Genomic DNA, 19,784 nt, shown 5'->3' with positions numbered 1-19,784 from the left:
ATATTTAATTAATTTTTATACGGAAATAATTTATAACAATAAGTAAAAAAATTAACAAATAATTTATTAAATTTACATTTTTACATTATCTAATAAACTAAAATATTAAACAAAATAATTAACATCAAATAAATTTATATCAAAATATTTTGACGGTATGGGTATATGTACCAAAGTACCCGATGAGAACAGAAAATTTCGAATTCTTTGAATGGCAGAAACACCGACACTAATCGAAGAACCCAGACTAATAAACCCTGAACCATTTTACAGACTCTTTTTTTTTTTTTCATTTTTCATTAATTTTTACGGTTTGCCGCAGGGACGGAGTTTCAGCGCTGCGGTGCACCGTACGAAGGGTGGAAGCGAGCGATTACGATGAAGACGGAATTCCATCGGTGAAGTTCTGATGATCAAAGAAACGTAAGTGATGATTAATTGGACGGTCTTGATGAGCGCAAAGTAGGAGTTATCATTGATGAGCAACGAGGTTTTCGTGGCTCGGTCTCTTTCGAAGTTGCCTTGCCGCTTATACCAAGTAATTCTTTTTCCACTTTCTTGTCCCGTTTTCTGGGTTGGAATTTTAAAAATCTTTTATGGTGTATGGGTTATTCACCAGCTTAAATGTTTTTCTTTTAAGAAAACTGAATATACTTCAATTTTATGATGTATTGTTTACCCGTTACTACAATTTTGGGTTTGTGAAGTGTTCATTCTCAAACACTGGTAGCTCTTCCTGAACAAAGGAGCTATCTTCTGCGCCTTTTAGTTTCTTTGTCCATGTTTTTTCTCACTTGTTCTTCGCCATAGCAATCACAGAATTTATAGTTCCAAAGTGCCCATGATTCTCTATTTCTAATCCTTTTTACATTATTTTTGTCAGCTTGTATTGTTCTTTTCTTCTTCTGCAACCTATCAAATCAACTTATTCATATCTTGACGATGACAAAAGAATTCCTCTACCACCGCATTATTGTGTTGTTGAATAAAGTCAAATCATATTCACAATTCAGACTACTTTACCACTATCCAGTCAACAATTGACCTTACGTCCTGATAATCAAGGCGTGTGTTTGTTTTTCTTATTTCCCACTTCCCAGTGCCGTTCAACATGAATCCGTCACTCACTTAATATGGGTATCAGCGGAGATTAATGAAAAAACAAACACTAATATCATCAATTTTTATCTAAATCTTTGGCTGTGTTGACAATAAGTCTTTCTGAAAATACACTCTAATATTATGTCAAATACTTTGAGTAGTACAACCCTTTGTCTTGGGCCTTCAACCATATGCATTAACCACAACAATTACCAAATCAACCACTAACTACTACCGAAACATAATTAATGACCTCTATTACCAGACTTAATTAATATTAAGAATCACTCTTAACCTTTGCAATCGCCCAACTAATTATAACAAAACATTAAATACCACACTTGAAGCACTCAAAGCCTAAGTTGCTTGACCGACCTCCTCTCCGTTGACCTTTTCCGCACCAATTTTGTTGAAGATGGTTTCGAAGAATTGGTCAACACCACAAATTGCTTGAATGTCAGTTGAAAGCATTGAAAGAAGTGTGTTTGAAGGACAAGACAGCCTTATACATCTTGTACCAAGTTATGAATGAGTCCGACTTTGAAAAGATTGCAAGTGCAAAATCTTCAAGAGAAGCGTGAGACATTCTGGAAAAGGCATATAAGGGGAATGATCGTTTGAAGCAGGTTTGACTTCAAACTCTCAAGGGAGAGTTGGAGAGCATGAGGATGGAGGAGACTGAAGGAGTAGCCGAGTACATCTCTCAGATTAAAACAATGACAAACCAGCTCTGTAGAAACGGAGAAAAATTGCCAACTAGCCGAGTAGTGAAAAAAATCTTAAGGTCGTTAACTGACAACTTTAAGAATATAGTATGCTATTGAAGAGTCCAAGGACTTGTCAATGCTCTATGTTGAAGAACTTGCCAGGTCACTTGAGGTGCAAATTGGGTAAGTGTTTCAGTTGTGGTAAGGTTGGGCATTTCGCAAAAGATTGTCGATCTGAAAATAACAGAGAAGAGACAATCAATCTCATCGAAGAAGTTGAAGAAGCGGTTTTGTTCATGGTGGGATGTAACGTGGGGGTAGAGCACAAGCAAGTGGAGAATTTGGTAAGAAGGTTGAGTATCACAAGAGAGTCAAGTAGCATAGATAGGTCGATAAGACATGCACATAGCCCAGACAACTTGATGGGGTGCCTAGATAACTTATAAAGCTTGGTAGAGAGTGTGGAGATCTCAAATAGCCCGAAAAGGGACATGGAGAGCTCAGTGGAGCAAATGAACATTTCAGAGAGTTCAGTGAGATGTCTAAATAGCTCAGCATGGAGTGTTGATAGCTTGGAGTTTGAAGAAGAGCTTGTTATTCAAAGGTTAGAGATTGCAAAAAGAGACTTGCAACATGGAATCAAAATGGAGGTTAGCGGCAATGCAATTTTGCAAGCAAACTTAGAGAGAAAGAAGCAAGTTTTGCATAAAAGGCGCTTGGAACTTGAAACATTGCAAGAACACTTATGTGTTTGAGTGGAACAATACATGGGAGCACGACCTATTGATAAAAACTCGGGTAAGAACAGGTCAGTTACTGAGATAGCAAAGAATCCAATAAGTAACAAGTCAACCACAATGAAAGTGAGTTACAGTCAGCTACAGAGAAGAATCAGACTATTAATGAAAGGAGCAAGCACGGTGTGGAGTGCACGTGGCAAAGCTTGGAAGAAGGATGAAAGACAAAAGAAACATTTAAGTTTACAGGGAGATTTTGTTAGGTAACTTAAATACGGTTAGTTGTATTTAATGTTTTGTTATAATTAGTTAGGGGATTGCAAAGGTTTGGAGTGATTCTTAGTATTAATTAAGTCTAGCAATAGAGGTTTTAAAAAATGTTTTGATAGCAGTTAGTAGTTGAGTTGGTAGTGGTTGAATTGGTAATAGTTGTGTTTAATGCATGTGATTGAAGGGCTATGTTGGTTCTTCTTTTAATGTAACCTTATGGTGTTGTTATGATCATGCTTCTAGCATGGCACCGACGGATATGTTCCTCAGTCTCAACTATGTTCTAGAAATTGTGGGAAGGTATGTCTCCAAAACTTTTGTTTCAGTTTCTTTTGTGATCTAATTATCTGTTTTTTTACCCTGTAGATGTATTTTTGACTTGTTGCACTTGGAATGTAATTTTTCCTCCGATAAATTGGAATTTGAGCAAGTATATGACAAAGTAACCAGTGTCAGCAGGTAAACTATTGGGCATGCCTTATTAATTAAACTAACCTCTAGAAATTATATTAATTTGTATACTAGAAGAACATTAGCATTAGGCCGTGAGGGATTACGAGATGAAAGATTCGTGAAGTTTGGGGGAAAAATAAGCTCGGAAGCTAATGAAATATTTCATTGAGAACATAGAGTGTATTTGAATAAACATCTTAATCAACCATTTATCTAACAAGCTTTTATTTCATGATAGATTATTTCAAAAAATTTACCATGAAACTGAAGTAATAAGTTTAAAAGATATTATTTCTGGGAATTCTACCAAGAAACTTGCTATAATATAAGCTAAAAGCATCATAATATAAATGTTTACTTGACTATATATACAAGATGAGCGAGCAATGTAAATTTATATTACAAATTTAAAAATCACATTCAAAATTCAACACTGTTTCAATGCAGCTAAAGAAGCCAATATCTATGAAACATGAACACATCTCCTATTTGAAGTGTCACGGACACGTTTTTACATTTGACTGAGAACACCAACACTTGCTAGACCCTTCTTATTAAGTGTTTAACTAAGATAATTGCTTATCAATTAGATGACTGAACCGACATCTTGTATAACTAAGACACTTGAGCTGATATACTTTCACAAGTCCTCCTCCTAATACTACTAATACTAGTGTCATCAACTAATTTCTCTAATTTTAGAATAGTCAACTAAAAATATAATGGAGAACATTAAAAAATAAGGCCTCTCATTTTTTAGACTTGTTATCATAGAAAAATTATTTTAAGTTAGTTTAAGAATTTGAATAAGAACTAATTTAAACAAAGATTTTTATTTTCTTTTGTTAAAATAGTCATTCACAATTGGATGACTAGACTGTAATGGTTATCAGTAGTTTAGTGATTTACTGTAGCTGTTGACAGGAGCTAAACAGAAACTCTAAGATGGTTGAGCTTGGTGGGGGAGTATCGTTAGCAAATAGCAACCCTCCAAATGGATTGAACATAGAGGGTAGGACCTGAACCATTTGTTACTGACAGTGAAGTTAACGAGTCAGTTTCTGTTACTATTTGGTGACTGATAATTAGTGCGAATATCTTGAACTGAAATTATTAGAGAGAAGGAAAGGGGTAGAATAACATTGTATAAAGGAGAGGGAGGAACATAGTTAGACAGATTGTCAGAAGTTAGTAGTGAGGCCAGGGTTCTCTCTAATCCTTGGAACTGACACAGTTTTCTTCTGTAATTTTCATCCTATTTCTAGGACCTGTTATTACCAATCTGATTTACCCCGAGATAAAGTTTCTTTCTGATAAACGGAGAATGGTATATTGATTGACCATTCTATTTAAACATATAATCAAGTAATAATTTTCTTTAATTCATCTGTTATTCATTGATATGATTATAATACAACTTCCAATCAGTTCTATTGGTTATCAGATATAATTTTTCCATACTTAATATTCGCTTCTAAACGGACTAATGATTAATGTTTGGTGGTTGAAATGTGTTTATAATGCAGTACAATTTTTGGCCCCCATTTCATGCAGTACTCTCTGAAGGATGATTATTTGTACAAAATCTGAAAGATACAAATGTTGTGTGGAAACAAACAAGCTATATTTAACGTATGTTGCTGGTACTTCAGAAACTTTTCCGCCTTTTTCGGTAAAATGATCTTCGTTATTTTTTGTGGTTCGTTGTAGATGCAGGGTAAAACTTCACGCAGTAATAATTCCGTTTCACTCTGTCAAATTTTTTGGTATTTGATAAAGGGGACATTGATGCAAGGATACTTTAACTTAGGTCACGTATTTGTATTGATACTTATTAATGAAGTATTTAATTTATAAATTTGTAGTGCATTACAAGAAAATATTTGACTAATGACTAATTTTAATGACAAAAAATAATTAGTCAGTGTATAGTGACTAATTTAGGTATCAACTTATAAATTACAAATTATTGACAACTAAAATAGTTTTAAAAAATTATAATTGGTATAATTAAAATAGTTTTTATTATGAATTGGGTTCTAGATTAGTCACTAACATTAGTTACCAAGGTGTTGACTATCAAAATAATAAATTTCTAAATTGGTTAATAACATTAGTTATCAAGATTTTGATTAACAAAATAATTTATCTCTAAATTGGTTTGTAATTAGGAAACTAGTCTTTAACATATTTCTGGTTATTAAAATGGATCATTATTTATAAGTTTTTTTTATAGTAGTACTTTTATAATGATAATAATTTATATTTTTATGTTGACAACTTTAATATATATACTTTTATTTTGGATTCAGACAATAATAATTAGATATTTATTATATTTTTAAGAATTATTATAAACTTTTTGATATTCATATATCATGTATTGTATTTTATTATTTTTAAAATAAATATATATCATGTATCGTATTTTATTATTTTTAAAATAAATATATTGATGTATTAAAAACGTGTTGTATTTAATATTTGTATCGTATTTTTACATCATAGAGAAATACCGATGTTTTTAAGATTTTTCTTTTGTTTAGTCCATAGTACTTATCTTTAATGAAAAGCTATTCATTTGAAGGAAAATGATGAATAATCACCCGTTTGTTTTAATGGTTTTATTGAACATAACTTTGAAGAATAAAGTATAAAGTATATCTTGAATCACTTCAGTCATTTGTGAAGTTACATGTTTAGTATGCATGAAAAATAAATTAAATCACTTTTACTAATGAACATCACCACACCGTTAAATTAAATGAAAAAGCTTACCCCCTTAATCTCTTACGATAAATTCTGTACTTACTGCAATACTTTGGACGCTAGTTGTTTATGGTACGTCGGGTGTTTTTTTTTTTTTTTCATTTTTAATGCACGGGAATAAAAAAATATAGCTCAAAATGTACAGTCTGGAAAAAAATTACTATACTTTTTAAAGTACTTAATCTATATACAAGACTCTATGGCTTATTAAAATAGTACTTTTTTTATTTTAAACCTTAATAAGATTTTAAGCCTGGCTATTCATATTCATAGCTACCAAAAAAAAAAATAGTAGTTACTATGTTATTTATAATAGTTGTTTAAGGTTTTTCATTCAAACTAAGAAAGATATTTACTTTTCTTTTTTAATTTTATGTGATTTGTCTATTATACCCGTTTCAATTTTCTTATTTTAATGTGTATCTATATATGTTATTTTTTTTTCTCCATTATCAAAGTTAAATTTCTCTATCTTCTTCAAATTTTAATACACTTATCAATAAAATTTTCACACCCAAAATATTTTTGAAGACATGCCACCATATATACATATACACTTAATAGTTTACTACGGTCAGCTTATTAATATTAAATTATTAAATGTTTTTCGAACTATAAAAGGAAACGTGTTTACTTGTTTCAAAATATTTGTATTTTAGGTACTTCCATATGTATGAAGATTTGAAACATGAATAAATTCGTTTGATTTTAAGAGCATAAATATGTTTATTTTTGAAATATTTCTTACCTAGTTAAATATGAAGAAATTAGAAATTGATATTATTTATAAATGAAGTAAACTTGTTACCTAATCATAAAAAATATTTTAAAATAAACTAATGCAGAATTATTATATCACCAAATATTATATCAAACTATTTTTTTTTTCCTAACAGGGCGCGTCTATTATTTGGGAAATGGAACAATTAGATTTTGTGTCCACAAGACAATATTCCATTCCAGACAAGCTCGATAAACAAAAAGGCATAATTATTGAGATAGATGAATTAATTGAATTTTGAATTTCGGATGATATATCTTTTGATATTTTATTTCTTTGTAACTCTCATTTTTTTTTTCTGTTCGATGATAGTCGCCTATAATGAATTTTGAATACTTAATGCGGTGTAGGGTATTAGCATTGGTAGCGTGAAGAACGGATTTTGCTTGTGGAATGTCACTACAATCTACAATGGTGGAAGTGCGAATTTAAGAGAACCGTAAGTAGTGACAAACAGGTTCAGTCGGTGTCTCAGAGCAGCAAGAAACAATTAGAAAAATTTTGATCGACATCACTTTTTTATCTATAATTTTCATTTTTTAACTATCTTTTATTTTATTTTATGACGTGATTTTTTATAAATCATTGATTAATGTATATTATATTTTCTTATACTAAATCATATTAGAAAATAAGAGATGAGAGTTCAAAAAATAAGAATCATAATATATAATTTTTATAAAATATAATATTAAGCGACACCTCACTTTATTTAATTTTTAACAAAATTATTACAATCTTCTCATCATAGATATACTTATACATATACACATATCTATTCATTTATAATGATAAAATTTACAAAACAAATGACGTTATAGGAAGTTTTGCATTTAATATGGTAACAAGTTTCCAAAAGCAATTAACGACTACAACCTGCTCTGCTCCTTTCACGTACAAAACTCTGGCTGTTTGCTTTGCATAGAGCCAGCACTAGGTGAAGTCGCTTCGGTAAGGTTTAGAAGCACACATTTAAAGTTTTCACTATAGTTCAAACTATATAATATATTTGAAAAAGATACATGTTTCTCGTATAATTATTTGTAGAGTTGCTTTCACATCTATCGTAAACTGTGTTTGGAATCACCGAATAAAGAAAGATAAACTACCTAGAGAAAACAAACTACAATATTTTCCAGTTTCAAATTTCATATCATGAGAAAGAAAATAACCGTGCATGTTGATGAGTCCACGTTGGATTTCTATGATTCAATCATCCAATTAGGTACATGTTATTATCATGCGGGATATTGTATTTGAAATATCGTTTATTTTTTAAATTTTGTCACAATTTTACTTTTAAAGAACATCTTGAAAGGTTGAATTAAAAAAAAAATGTATTTAAATTTATTTTAGTTCTACCTTTAAATGAGTTCCTAATCGAGGTTTAAGAAAAATGAGAGTTCATATTTGAAGACACTTTTTTATTTTCCTTAGTTGATGGTTGAAAAGGAATTGAGGGTTATTTTTTGAAACATTCTTTTGGAGAATAAGAATTTGTCTTTGTAACCTTATTTTTATTTTCACGTACTTGAGTACCAAACATATAATTACGACAATAATTAGATTGTGTTTTCATCTCTATTTAAATTATTTTATGTGACATATTAGAGGTAATAACGAGTTATTCTCATTCATTTTTATTTGGGTCGCCAAAAACAAATCAAGTTAAGTTAAATCGTAAACACAAAAAATCGAACTAGAAATTCAACCATCTTATTTTTTGTTTTTTAATTTCATTATAACTAATAATTAAAATTTAATTTGTTAGTAAAATTAATGATTTAAATTATAATAATATTATATATTTATATTTTTAGAACAAATTTAATAAAAAAAATTAATCTTTTTAATTATTTAAATTTTAATTTTTAATTAAAAAATATCAATGAATAAAAAATCAATTGACCCACAAATTTGTCAAGATGCAATTGGACAAAAACAATTTACATGTTGAAAATTCTAATTGAGTCCATCTTATTTCGTGGTGTTGGATGAGTCGGAATTCATTTTGACACTCCTAATATTCATAATATTTTTGCAATGAAAATACGTTTCACATCATCTTTAGTTTAAAATTTTAAAATAATAAATTTGTAAATTATTTTCTTATATATTACTCAATTTTATTATTTTTATTTCATATAAAACTTAAATACATACTTCAATTTTTAAATTAAAACTACCATGAAACACTTCCGGGTGTAGTAGTAGTGGTAAGTGTTAACTTCATATGATGTAAAAAGCACCACACATTTGTATAACTCTACTTTACTGTTAAAGAAGGAAATTAAGCTCATGTGATGTGACTGACACACGCTCCATAAGAGTGTGTTTTCTCTTAGCCTTGTCAAATTCCTCAATCTGCTCCATTTTTGAAAGGATCCACTGTCACATGGACCAACCTGTAGAAATAAAGTACCCTTTATTTAACACAATAATTCACAAACCCCTCTCAGCTCATAGTCTCCAATAATGCAAGGTACACTGTCCCATTTTGCACTATTATATTCAACGTATAGACAAACACGTCAACATGCTCAGCTTCATTCATGTCTCACTCCATCACTCTCACTTATTCTATATCATTTTTTACCCTTTGCACTCATCGATATAATTAAAAACTCATCTACTCACATAGTTTAGAATGTTAATTAAGCATGCATGCCTCATCCCAATCAATCATATTTATTCCAATTCTTTATATAATATATAAGCTATTACAGTGTAGAATGATGTCAATCAAGCATTGTGCACAGTGTTTCTATATAATGCTCAAAACTTAAAAGAATTCCCTGTTATGCCGTCTTGCCATGCGTTTTCTTGTCCTTAGTGTTCAATTTGCGTAACAGTTGTATTACCAAATATGCCTCCACTTTGTTCCTTTATGTTTGACCTCTTTACCAAGCTTATACTTCATTAATTTGGATGTAACACTTATCCACATCGATCTATAATTTTGTATATATAACATATATACATACTCTTTTCCTCCAGCTTCTGCTAAGTCACATCACATTCTCATATAAAGTTTGTCACTTCCACTTCCCTTCCTTTCATCACTGTTTCTTTTCTTATGAATCATGTCTCTCCTCTTTTGACACGCATTTGTTTCTTCCATGGCCTAAACAGTGAATGAGACGCTTATGAAACCATGTTTCTCCTTTTATGACACTGAGTGGTTGGTATCTTCTGTCTTTAGTGGATTTTAGTTTGGTCAGTGTTTGGTGGTTCATCACATGACAGGTTCCAATCGCACAGTCTCTGTTTTCTATTATTATTTTGGATAAAATTCGTTGGGTCCTGTGCACTTTGGTTTCCCCCATAAAATTTGACCTTAGCCTCATTTGTTTTTTGCTCCTCTATAACAAGCTAGAACTTTTGTATTGGTTGAGACTTGAGTGTGGGTTTGAGTCCAGATTTGAGTGTGTGAGTGATAATAGTGAAAAGTTGAAATGGGGAAACTTGGTTGGGTGTTGGACAAGTTCTGTCTTTCTTCTTGTTCAAACACATGCTTCTGTGTTAATTCCATGGAATTTGAAGATGATGAGTTTGAGAGCAAGCCTTTGATTGAAAGTGGCAGCGATCTCAAACTAAGACTCAAGGATGTAGTTGAGGGAAAACAGACTTTGGCTTTTCAATTGAAACCTAAGGTCAGGTTTCTCTTTTCTTTTACATTTTGCATTGAATTCACTTTGGCAAAAAAAATTGAAAGTTGAGATGAGGCTAATTGATATCTTCCTTTTGCTCAATTCTCAGATAGTGATACTGAGAGTGTCCATGCATTGCCATGGCTGTGCAAAGAAAGTTGAGAAGCACATCTCAAAGCTTGAAGGTGAGCACGTAACAATTTTTTCATATTATTAGTGTTCATATTTCATGAGTGTTTTACATAGGAGAGTTTATAATCTTGGATTGTGATGGGTGTATTTGATTAAAGATGAGATGATTTTTTTAATCATATATAATTACATAAAAATGTTATCATACGATGAGTTAGAATTAAAATTCATTTTTTTAGGAGTATTATTTGATATTATTATGAGATGGCCAACACTTATTTTATTGAAAAATGGTACCCATCTCTGAAAAAAGTCAACTTGATCATTCTTTGATCTTGTTTTACTTCTATGTGCATTGAACAAAACTCTGATTCCGATTTCTGATAATGGCCTTTTTTTTATGCTTCGCAACAGGAGTGAGGTCATACAAGGTAGATCTGGAAACGAAAATGGTAGTTGTAAGTGGCGACATTCTTCCTTTGGAAGTGTTGCAAAGTGTTTCCAAGGTTAAAAATGCAGAGCTTTGGAATTCTCCCTGACCAAAAATTCTGCACAAAACACCATTACCCTCATCAGATTCTACAAAACTCATTTTTCTTCTTATTAATAATATACAGATATAGTAATATTATATATTAATATTCATAATAATACCTCGTGTAATGTTCCAGCAATGCTCTTGCAGGAAAAAAAAAATAAGAAAAATAAGAAATGCTTGAATGTCCTCTCCCTCTGAAATTGCACATCTTTTTCTTTTTATTAAGGTTTATTGCATTGATGTCCTAAAATTTCACTTTTGTCAACTTTCACCCAAAAAATTTATAGTGAATTCTCTCATTCATTTTATTAATTTTTTTTTCTTTCTCGTATTTGTTTCCCATATCACACATTATGCAAATGGAAATTAGTAAAAAAATTAATGTGATTGATAATTTGATAGAAAGTTAGAGTAATCAACACTCAGAATTTCTATAATGCATTCATATGGATATTAACCACATTAATCATCAGAAAGTAAGAACACGATTTTTAAATGAATAATCAATACAATCAGATAAATGTTAAATAAAATAAAAAAATGTAATAAAGGTATTATTTTATTTTTAAAAAAAATTAAATTTTGCTACCTTGATGTAGTATTATATATATTAGCACTGAGAACCGACGTGTCATTATTACTTCGTTAGTTCGAATGGAGAGCACCTTTCTAATCAAATTCAAGTTGGGCCTTACGTCAGCCCAAACTTGTGAACCCAAAAGGCCGAACAGAAAGTTGGTTTTCCCTTACATAAATATTAGAAATATTTTTTTTGAGTGTAAAAATTATTTACATATTTTGTGTATGTTTTCTTGTAAAAAATTAATATTGCAAGGTCAAACATTGTAAGTTATATTATTTTTTAGAAAATGCTACCAAGTGAAATAAGATTTATTAAAAAGTTATTTATATTTAAAAAAAACGGTTTTTATAAATAAAAGGGAAGAGTATAATCTATATACAAATTAAGAATAGGTCAATATAAGGTGATATATTATTTCTTTATATAGTAGTAGCGATACAAACTTATTTAAGAACAAATATAATTTATGGAAAAGGATAGCATAGAAAGAAGATGCCAAAAGTGCTGTGAAGATTGTTTTGATGTACGTTATAGATGATTTCACGATGGTTAGCATATAATAAGCTGAAGATATAATAAAGTAATACTACGTATACTGTAGTTCATATAATAATTTGTATAATGATATTTTGTTAATGTATGTTATGCATATTATTTAAGATGTATCATAATTATAACTCAAATAATGTCCAAACAATTATATGTTGTAATCAGATTATACGATATATATTTTGTTTACTAAGAAAAAAATATATATTATTTTTTGATGAAGAAAAATAGAAAATTTGGTTATTGAATTGAATAAATAAATAATTTATATTTGAAATTGTTGTGCATGAAGTTAGAGAATTGTCAAATCAGACACAGAAACCAATAACGCTACTGGGAGGCTGCGCCAAAAGTAATTGAATCCAAACCAAACAAAAGGAAAAGTGGCAATGAATCACTTATCAAGATCCAAATCTAAAATAACTCATCTTTTCACATGCATTTCATCTTTCTTTTCTTTACTACAATATTATATTTTTTCTTTTCTTCACTCTTTTCAAAACTCATTTGGAGATGCTGGGAACAAAACAAGTGCCAAACAAAAAACAACTAAATTTATTTATTTATTATTTATAGTGTTATATTATATATATATATATATATATGAACAAATATATCAATTCCACGTCTTTCATAATATTCAAATAACTCCATATCCTATTTAAAAATATTTTTAAAATTAATATTTTTTATCTTTATGTTATATTTTGTTATTAAACTAAACTATAAAATATTTACTTCCTACATATAAAATATTTTTCTGAATAAATATAAAAAGAAATTATGTATGCTTCAAAAAATGTTTTATAAAATTCAAAAACAAATTAAAAATAAAGATAAATATATATTTGGTCTCTTAATTCGTAAAAATTAAATAGAATTCATTTTTTTAGTTATTTAACTGTTTGACACAATTAATATATTTTTATCCATTTCAATGTTACTTAAAAAATACATTTAAAACGTAGATAAACTTTAACAATATCTTGTTAAAAAACTATATCAACGATAAGCTTATAGGCTTGAGTAGAAAAATTCAAACCATCCCAAATCGCAATACTCGAAAAAGAAAAATGGATGTGGATCGATTGATACGGATTCAGGTTATTTGGATAAAAAGAATCGGATTTAAATGGATTGAAATGGTCGGGTTCAAAATTTAAATTAAAAGATATCCGATCCGACCATAAATTATAAATGCAGTTACTCTATTTCTAATGTTGTCGCCGCATTACTATTAAAAATAGTAATTATGTATTTATTATCAGAATAAAAGTAGTATTTATTAGACAACTTGTTTCTGTTTTACTAAAAAAGATATACACTTAACTAAATATATTTTTCATTTTTAATAGGAATGAACTTTCTTAGTTATATAATTTTGGAGGGAAATGTGCATAGGCCTTAACTCTGCATGGTTATTTAATAATTATATTAGTTGAGCATATCCTTATTATTCTAATTGTAGTATAAGTGTTTTATAAATATTATCCAGATATTCTTAAAAGTCAATAACGTCTCTCTTTTCACCGTTCATAAAATAAACCAATATAAAGTCCTTCCATTTATTCTTTATGTATATTTTTGTAAGTTTAGATAGTGTCTTTAATAAGTTCACATGTACTCGTATTACTCTTATGTATAGTTCAAACTCGTAATTCAATTAATGAGACTTATTTAAAAAATTGTTTTATATAAAAAGATACATGAAGATAGATAAATAATTTTATGTTGAGCATTATTGTAAAAACATAAAGATTTTATTAAAAAAATAAAAAATATGAAAGATCACATCAAATTTATGATAAAAATATATTGTATATAGAAAAAAAAAATTATTATAAAAAAGAAATTAAGTAATTGCATAGATAAAAAAAATAAACTAATGCAACACCAATAGATAAATTTTTAAAAATTAATAAAATATTTATCATTAACAAAGTCCTTCACAATCTATAAAAAGACCTTCAAAATTTATTATTGTTTTTTAAAAATTATTATATTTTAATATTTAATATTAACTTTCTTTAACGTATTCAGGCAAATTTTCTATATAATCTAACTGATTCATCATCCTTATCGAAGTTAAAACTTTTTTTCATTTCATAAAATATATTGGCGATATAGTATTTATGTCTTGTTATCAATTTTAGATTTTTTATTTATATTTATTTATCTTATGTAAATTATAATTAAACAATAATTAAGGGTGTTAATTTTTTTTTTCTATAATAAGTAAATTATGAATTAATAATTTAGGTTCTTTTGATCAACGTTTATTAACATATTCGTTTAATCCTGAGACTAAATCAAAGCAGTTCACACCAAAAGTATAAATATGCCATAGCAGAAAATTATCTTTAGAAATAGTAAACTATGTAACGTGTAATTGTGACTTGAAAATGATACTTGTGATGCTTTTTGAATTATTATTTTGTTTTCAGAGTTGTGGTTGATCGAAGAATAGTTGCCATGTCATGTGTAATTATTTTGATACTTTATAATATTTTATTTAGCCAACATTTGCAACTAAAAAACTATATATTCTCTAATTACAGTACTTTAAAATTATGTTACTGTATATATGGTTTAAAATTAAGAATTTATAGAATTATACTAGAGTAAAATAACATTGATTTATATTAAGATGTAATATAAATGCATGGATTGTAATAAAATATATTACGATTAATATAACATACACAGGAAACGTAATATAATTATACAAGAGAAACAAATCGATTTTTCAGCATATTATATATGAGGGTGTACAAATAGATAATCTCTCTGGTTATAACGAAAATAAATATTTTCAACTATTTAAAGAACAACTTAATTATATATTCAATTCTTTTACATGTCAAATTTCAAAAAAATATATATATTCAAAATATTTTTCAAGATTAGATGTTAGTAGAGAGTATCTCATTCTATTTTAACCTATATTTAATCCCTACAAATTAATTGAAGAGAGTTAGTGATATAAGATTAGCGGGTTCTTAAATTTGAGATTGAAAATTTATGGAACAATCACGTAAAAATAACAGTTACGAAATAATTTTAAAAAATAATGATTTATTTTTTAAAAAATGTCATCAAAAATATATTAGAGAAAATTAAAAATATAATTTAAAATTACACTTATATATATATATATATTACAATTAAAATAATAAATAAAATTACTTAATTATATTTGATACATCAGAATAAACAATATTTTAAAAAGTTAATAAATAAGAAAGTAATATTTGACTATCAAACTGTTCCACATTTTTATTTTAACAGAAAATAAATAATAAGAATATAAATATTAACATTTTTGGATAAGGTTGGTTTCACGCGCAGAGTATAGAATGGTTAAAACACGTACCAATAGCAGGAGGAATCACTGCTTTATGCACTTTTTTCCTGCACGCAGAAAGTAAAACCTAGCTACTCGCTATGTGCAATCATCAGCTTCAGTTTTTTTAGGTTGTTAAATTAATTTTACAGGACAGTTTTACCCTTTGTATACTTTTATTTTTGGAAAATTGAAGTTTAATAAAGTTTTTTAATAAATTTTGATAAATTATTAAAAAATACTATTATGTTGTTTTTTTTTTTAAATAAAATATTTATAAAAATTTTGTTAAGTTTGTCCACAAAAATATCAACAACTAACTTTTCTTTATTTTTTATTACCCCATTTTAGAGAATATAATAAAATAATTTTAATCGAATTTCTTATGTTTTACATGTTTTTATATAAAGAAATGTAAAGCATACGAAGAAGTTTAACATAACTCACATTTTATTCAATTAACAAATTTCCTTAATAATTACTATTTTACAACAGTCACCATTGAGAAAGTTTTATGTATTCTTGTTTTTAATCATGCACTTGTTTAATTTTCAAAGTAGAAATTTCGACAAGATCATGAAAGCTAAAAAGTTTAAATAATTGAGTAAATAATTTAATAAAATTGAAATTATATATATATATATATATATATATATATATATATATATATATATATATATATATATATATATATATATATTCTACATTCGATATTAATTTAAAGGTCACGTCACAAATTTCAATATTGTATGTGTAAAACAATTAAGCCTTCTTTTCTGTATATCTTTAATTTGCAAATGAAATGACTAGTCTATATAAAAGAAATTGTGATTCCAAATTTAATTTCATTCTGTCAATGAAGATACATGCATTATGTGTTTTATTTTTTTAATAACAAAATATAATAAAATTATAATTAGAAAAAATATATAAATAAATTTTATAGTTCTTTAAAATAACTTTTATGTATTTTATAATTTTTTTTTATAAATAATAAGAGAATAATTAAATTTAAAAAATAAATGGTTAAATTCAAAACATAAATTTTAAAGGATAAAATTAAGAGAATAATTATTTTGATTTAAAAATAATTACTTTTTAAGTAGTAAAATTGAAAACAAATGTTACATTTCTTTTTTACATATAGTAGTATAAATTTTGTTAGTTATTTTCTAATATTTTTTTTTTTCAAGTTAACGTAAAAGTTGTGTCAAAACACTTAAAAAACAAGTCAAACTCATATATGTCAATTTAAAGAAAATAAAAATCACTTTTCTAAGTAATATATTAATCTCAATAAAATGATATACTATAAAATATATTTTTCAACAATTGTTTTTTCGAAATCGTTTGTGAAATCTTTTGTGAAATCATATACTATTTTTGTGAAATCGTTTTTCGAAATAAAGTTACAATTTTTTTACGAATTACTCATTAATAATTAAAAAAAATACAAATTTTATGTTTTATCATGCATAACATTTAGGTGTGTTTTTTTGTGTAGATGAATTTGAAGGAGGATGTGAATTTGAGAGGATAGATATGTGTGTATTTTTGAGTGGATTTAGAGGGTAAAATGAGTGGATTTGTAAGTAAATTTTACGAAAGTTAGCGAGAGATTTGATTGATAAAATAAATTGTGAAAAAAAAAATAGATTTTGAAAGTTATCAAAATACCCTTGATGAAAAAGATAATGATTTTGTGATTTGATGTTATAAAAATAATTAAAAATAATAATACGAATTTAAATATATATATATATATATATATAAATTTTAAAATAAAAAATAAATAATTTTGTATGAATGGAAAAAAAGTTATAAAATTAAATGAGGTGTGCAGTATATGAATCCCAACATTGAAGATGCAAACCAAAACAATATATAGAGAAGGCAAACATAATTGGAATCTGGTTTGCTCTAAACACCACCATGATTATAATAACCACTTATATTTTCAAGTGTCAACAAAAACATCCTATGTAAGCCACGAAATGGAGAAGGTATATTGCATAAATCATCACACACAAGCACTCCATCTTACCAGCGTAGAACCTCCACTGAGTAACTTGCTTTACCAAACTTACGCAAATCTTCAAGCTTGAACTCCGACGACGTCCACGACCAACGGACACCGTCAACAAGGGCCACCATCTTTACCACCTATGGAGGACCTTATGAACTTCGGGCCACCACCTTGACCAGCTATGGAGCACCTAATTAATGAACTTCGGCCAACCTGCAAGAACACGAAGCAAGTTAAAAATCACCATACACACAACATTAGTTACGTAACCGGTGTCACTCTTTTTATTGCACCAACACCGGTTACGTAATCGGTGCCACACACACATCACTGCATTGATTAGGTAACCGGTGCGCCACCCCTCACAACCACTCACCAACACCGGTTCACTTCACTCACACCGGTGCAAAATGTCATTAAATAACACCACCACACCATTGGTTCACTTCACCCACACACACCAGTGCATGTTCGTAGTAAACAACACCATCACTCACCTTTGAATAATAAGAGAAAAGCCTGGTTCACGTGCTTGGTACAAATAACAAGGTTAATTTGGTAAACTTACCTATAATACACTTAAATCTAGGCATATAAGCAAAGATGGAATGTGGAATGGATTTTGTAAATCCGCGTCTGCAAATCCATGCATATCTGCTAAAAAGAACATACGCGTTGCCACGAATCCATTTGTGCAAATACACACGAACAATGCTATTCACACAAATGAACACTACGTTAGAGAGATGAAGACGATGGAAACAAAAAAATAAGATATGAATAATTTTTAAAGTCTTTTCAAGAAAAAAATAAATAGAAAATAATTAGAATATTAGTTGAGTTTCAAAAACAAAATTCAACTTTATTCCCTAAATTTAAATTTCAAACTTACCTATAATACACTTAAATCTAGGCATATAAGCAAAGATGGAATGTGGAATGGATTTTGTAAATCCGCGCCTGCAAATCCATGCATATCTGCTAAAAAGAACATACGCGTTGCCACGAATCCATTTGTGCAAATACACACGAACAATGCTATTCACACAAATGAACACTACGTTAGAAAGATGAAGACGATGGAAACAAAAAAATAAGATATGAATAATTTTTAAAGTCTTTTCAAGAAAAAAATAAATAGAAAATAATTAGAATATTAGTTGAGTTTCAAAAACAAAATTCAACTTTATTCCCTAAATTTAAATTTCAAACTTGTGAAGTCTAAATACATGATATAAACTCCAAACATACTTATTATAGACTTAATTATGAATTGTTTTAAAAGAGAATAAAATAAAAGATAATTAATCGCCGTCTATGGGGATCGAACCCACGACCACATGGTTAAAAGCCACGCGCTCTACCACTGAACTAAGATGACAAGTTATGTTTGGTAAAATCGAAAAGATGCAATTGACTTTAAACTAATTAAACTTTAAAAAAAAAACAAAATTGTGTTTTTATTAGTGACTTGTTTTTAGAAAAACCATGTGAGCTATATGTAATTACATATTAAGACAAATAAATTGTTTGAGTTGTTAATGATGTGGTGTGAGAATGACAAATCTAGTAACCTTTACATATAAAACTTAGTATATTTATTGTTGACTTTATCTTACCATGTCTTTTTATGTTTGTTTGCGATTTATCCGTTAGGATGATCATATGTTATACAAGACTAAATGATAATATTAGGAGAAATGTGAAGCATAGAGACTGGAGATAGAGTTATTGTTAATAGGTATATAATTTTTGTATTGTATAAATCCTTTAATTTATAAAAAGATTATATATTCTCAATAGTTTATCATGAATTTCATAGAGTGCTATAAATATTTATTTTTATACACTCACATTTTGATTTTTTTTTTTATGAATTATGCAATGTTTTAAATTAATGAGGTGAATATTATATTGACATATTGCTCATAATTTTATTGTTTTTTTATTGAAAATACCAAAACTCTCACATAGAATATATTAGAACATTATAGTGTTTTGGTACCTCCACCAACCGTGGAAATAAAAAGTGCATTTCACCAATTGTAAAATTTTAAGGCTTCCATTTAACGATTGAATTAAGATTATATTTTTGTTTTGTATTGATTTAAATTTGTTTTTATTTACAAGCTTTTGGAATATACA

General features: G+C 28.0%; 1 protein-coding gene, 1 long non-coding RNA gene and 1 other non-coding gene across 3 annotated transcripts; 2 read left to right on the top strand and 1 right to left on the bottom strand.

Annotated features, from left to right (window-relative positions):
• The first annotated feature begins 164 nt into the window (after window positions 1–164).
• On the top strand, window positions 165–5,148 carry LOC114175319 (uncharacterized). Its single transcript, XR_014993436.1, has 2 exons — window positions 165–538; window positions 4,795–5,148. It is a non-coding gene; the product is annotated as an uncharacterized LOC114175319 (long non-coding RNA).
• Window positions 5,149–9,986: 4,838 nt separating this feature from the next.
• On the top strand, window positions 9,987–11,338 carry LOC114179109 (protein SODIUM POTASSIUM ROOT DEFECTIVE 2-like). The gene is made up of 3 exons (XM_028065327.2): window positions 9,987–10,471; window positions 10,578–10,653; window positions 11,015–11,338. Exons 1-3 carry the CDS (start codon window positions 10,274–10,276, stop codon window positions 11,137–11,139), a joined length of 399 nt encoding a protein of 132 aa, XP_027921128.2. The 5' UTR covers window positions 9,987–10,273; the 3' UTR covers window positions 11,140–11,338.
• Window positions 11,339–18,948: 7,610 nt separating this feature from the next.
• On the bottom strand, window positions 18,949–19,020 carry TRNAK-UUU (transfer RNA lysine (anticodon UUU)). The gene has a single exon. It is a non-coding gene; the product is annotated as a tRNA-Lys (tRNA).
• Window positions 19,021–19,784: the final 764 nt, after the last annotated feature.

The sequence above is a fragment of the Vigna unguiculata genome, chromosome 3 (assembly GCF_037176805.1).
Source record: "Vigna unguiculata cultivar grain cowpea cultivar isolate G323 ecotype 2 chromosome 3, ASM3717680v1, whole genome shotgun sequence".
Taxonomy (NCBI): Eukaryota; Viridiplantae; Streptophyta; class Magnoliopsida; order Fabales; family Fabaceae; genus Vigna; species Vigna unguiculata.
This window is presented reverse-complemented; position numbering and strand designations above follow the sequence as displayed.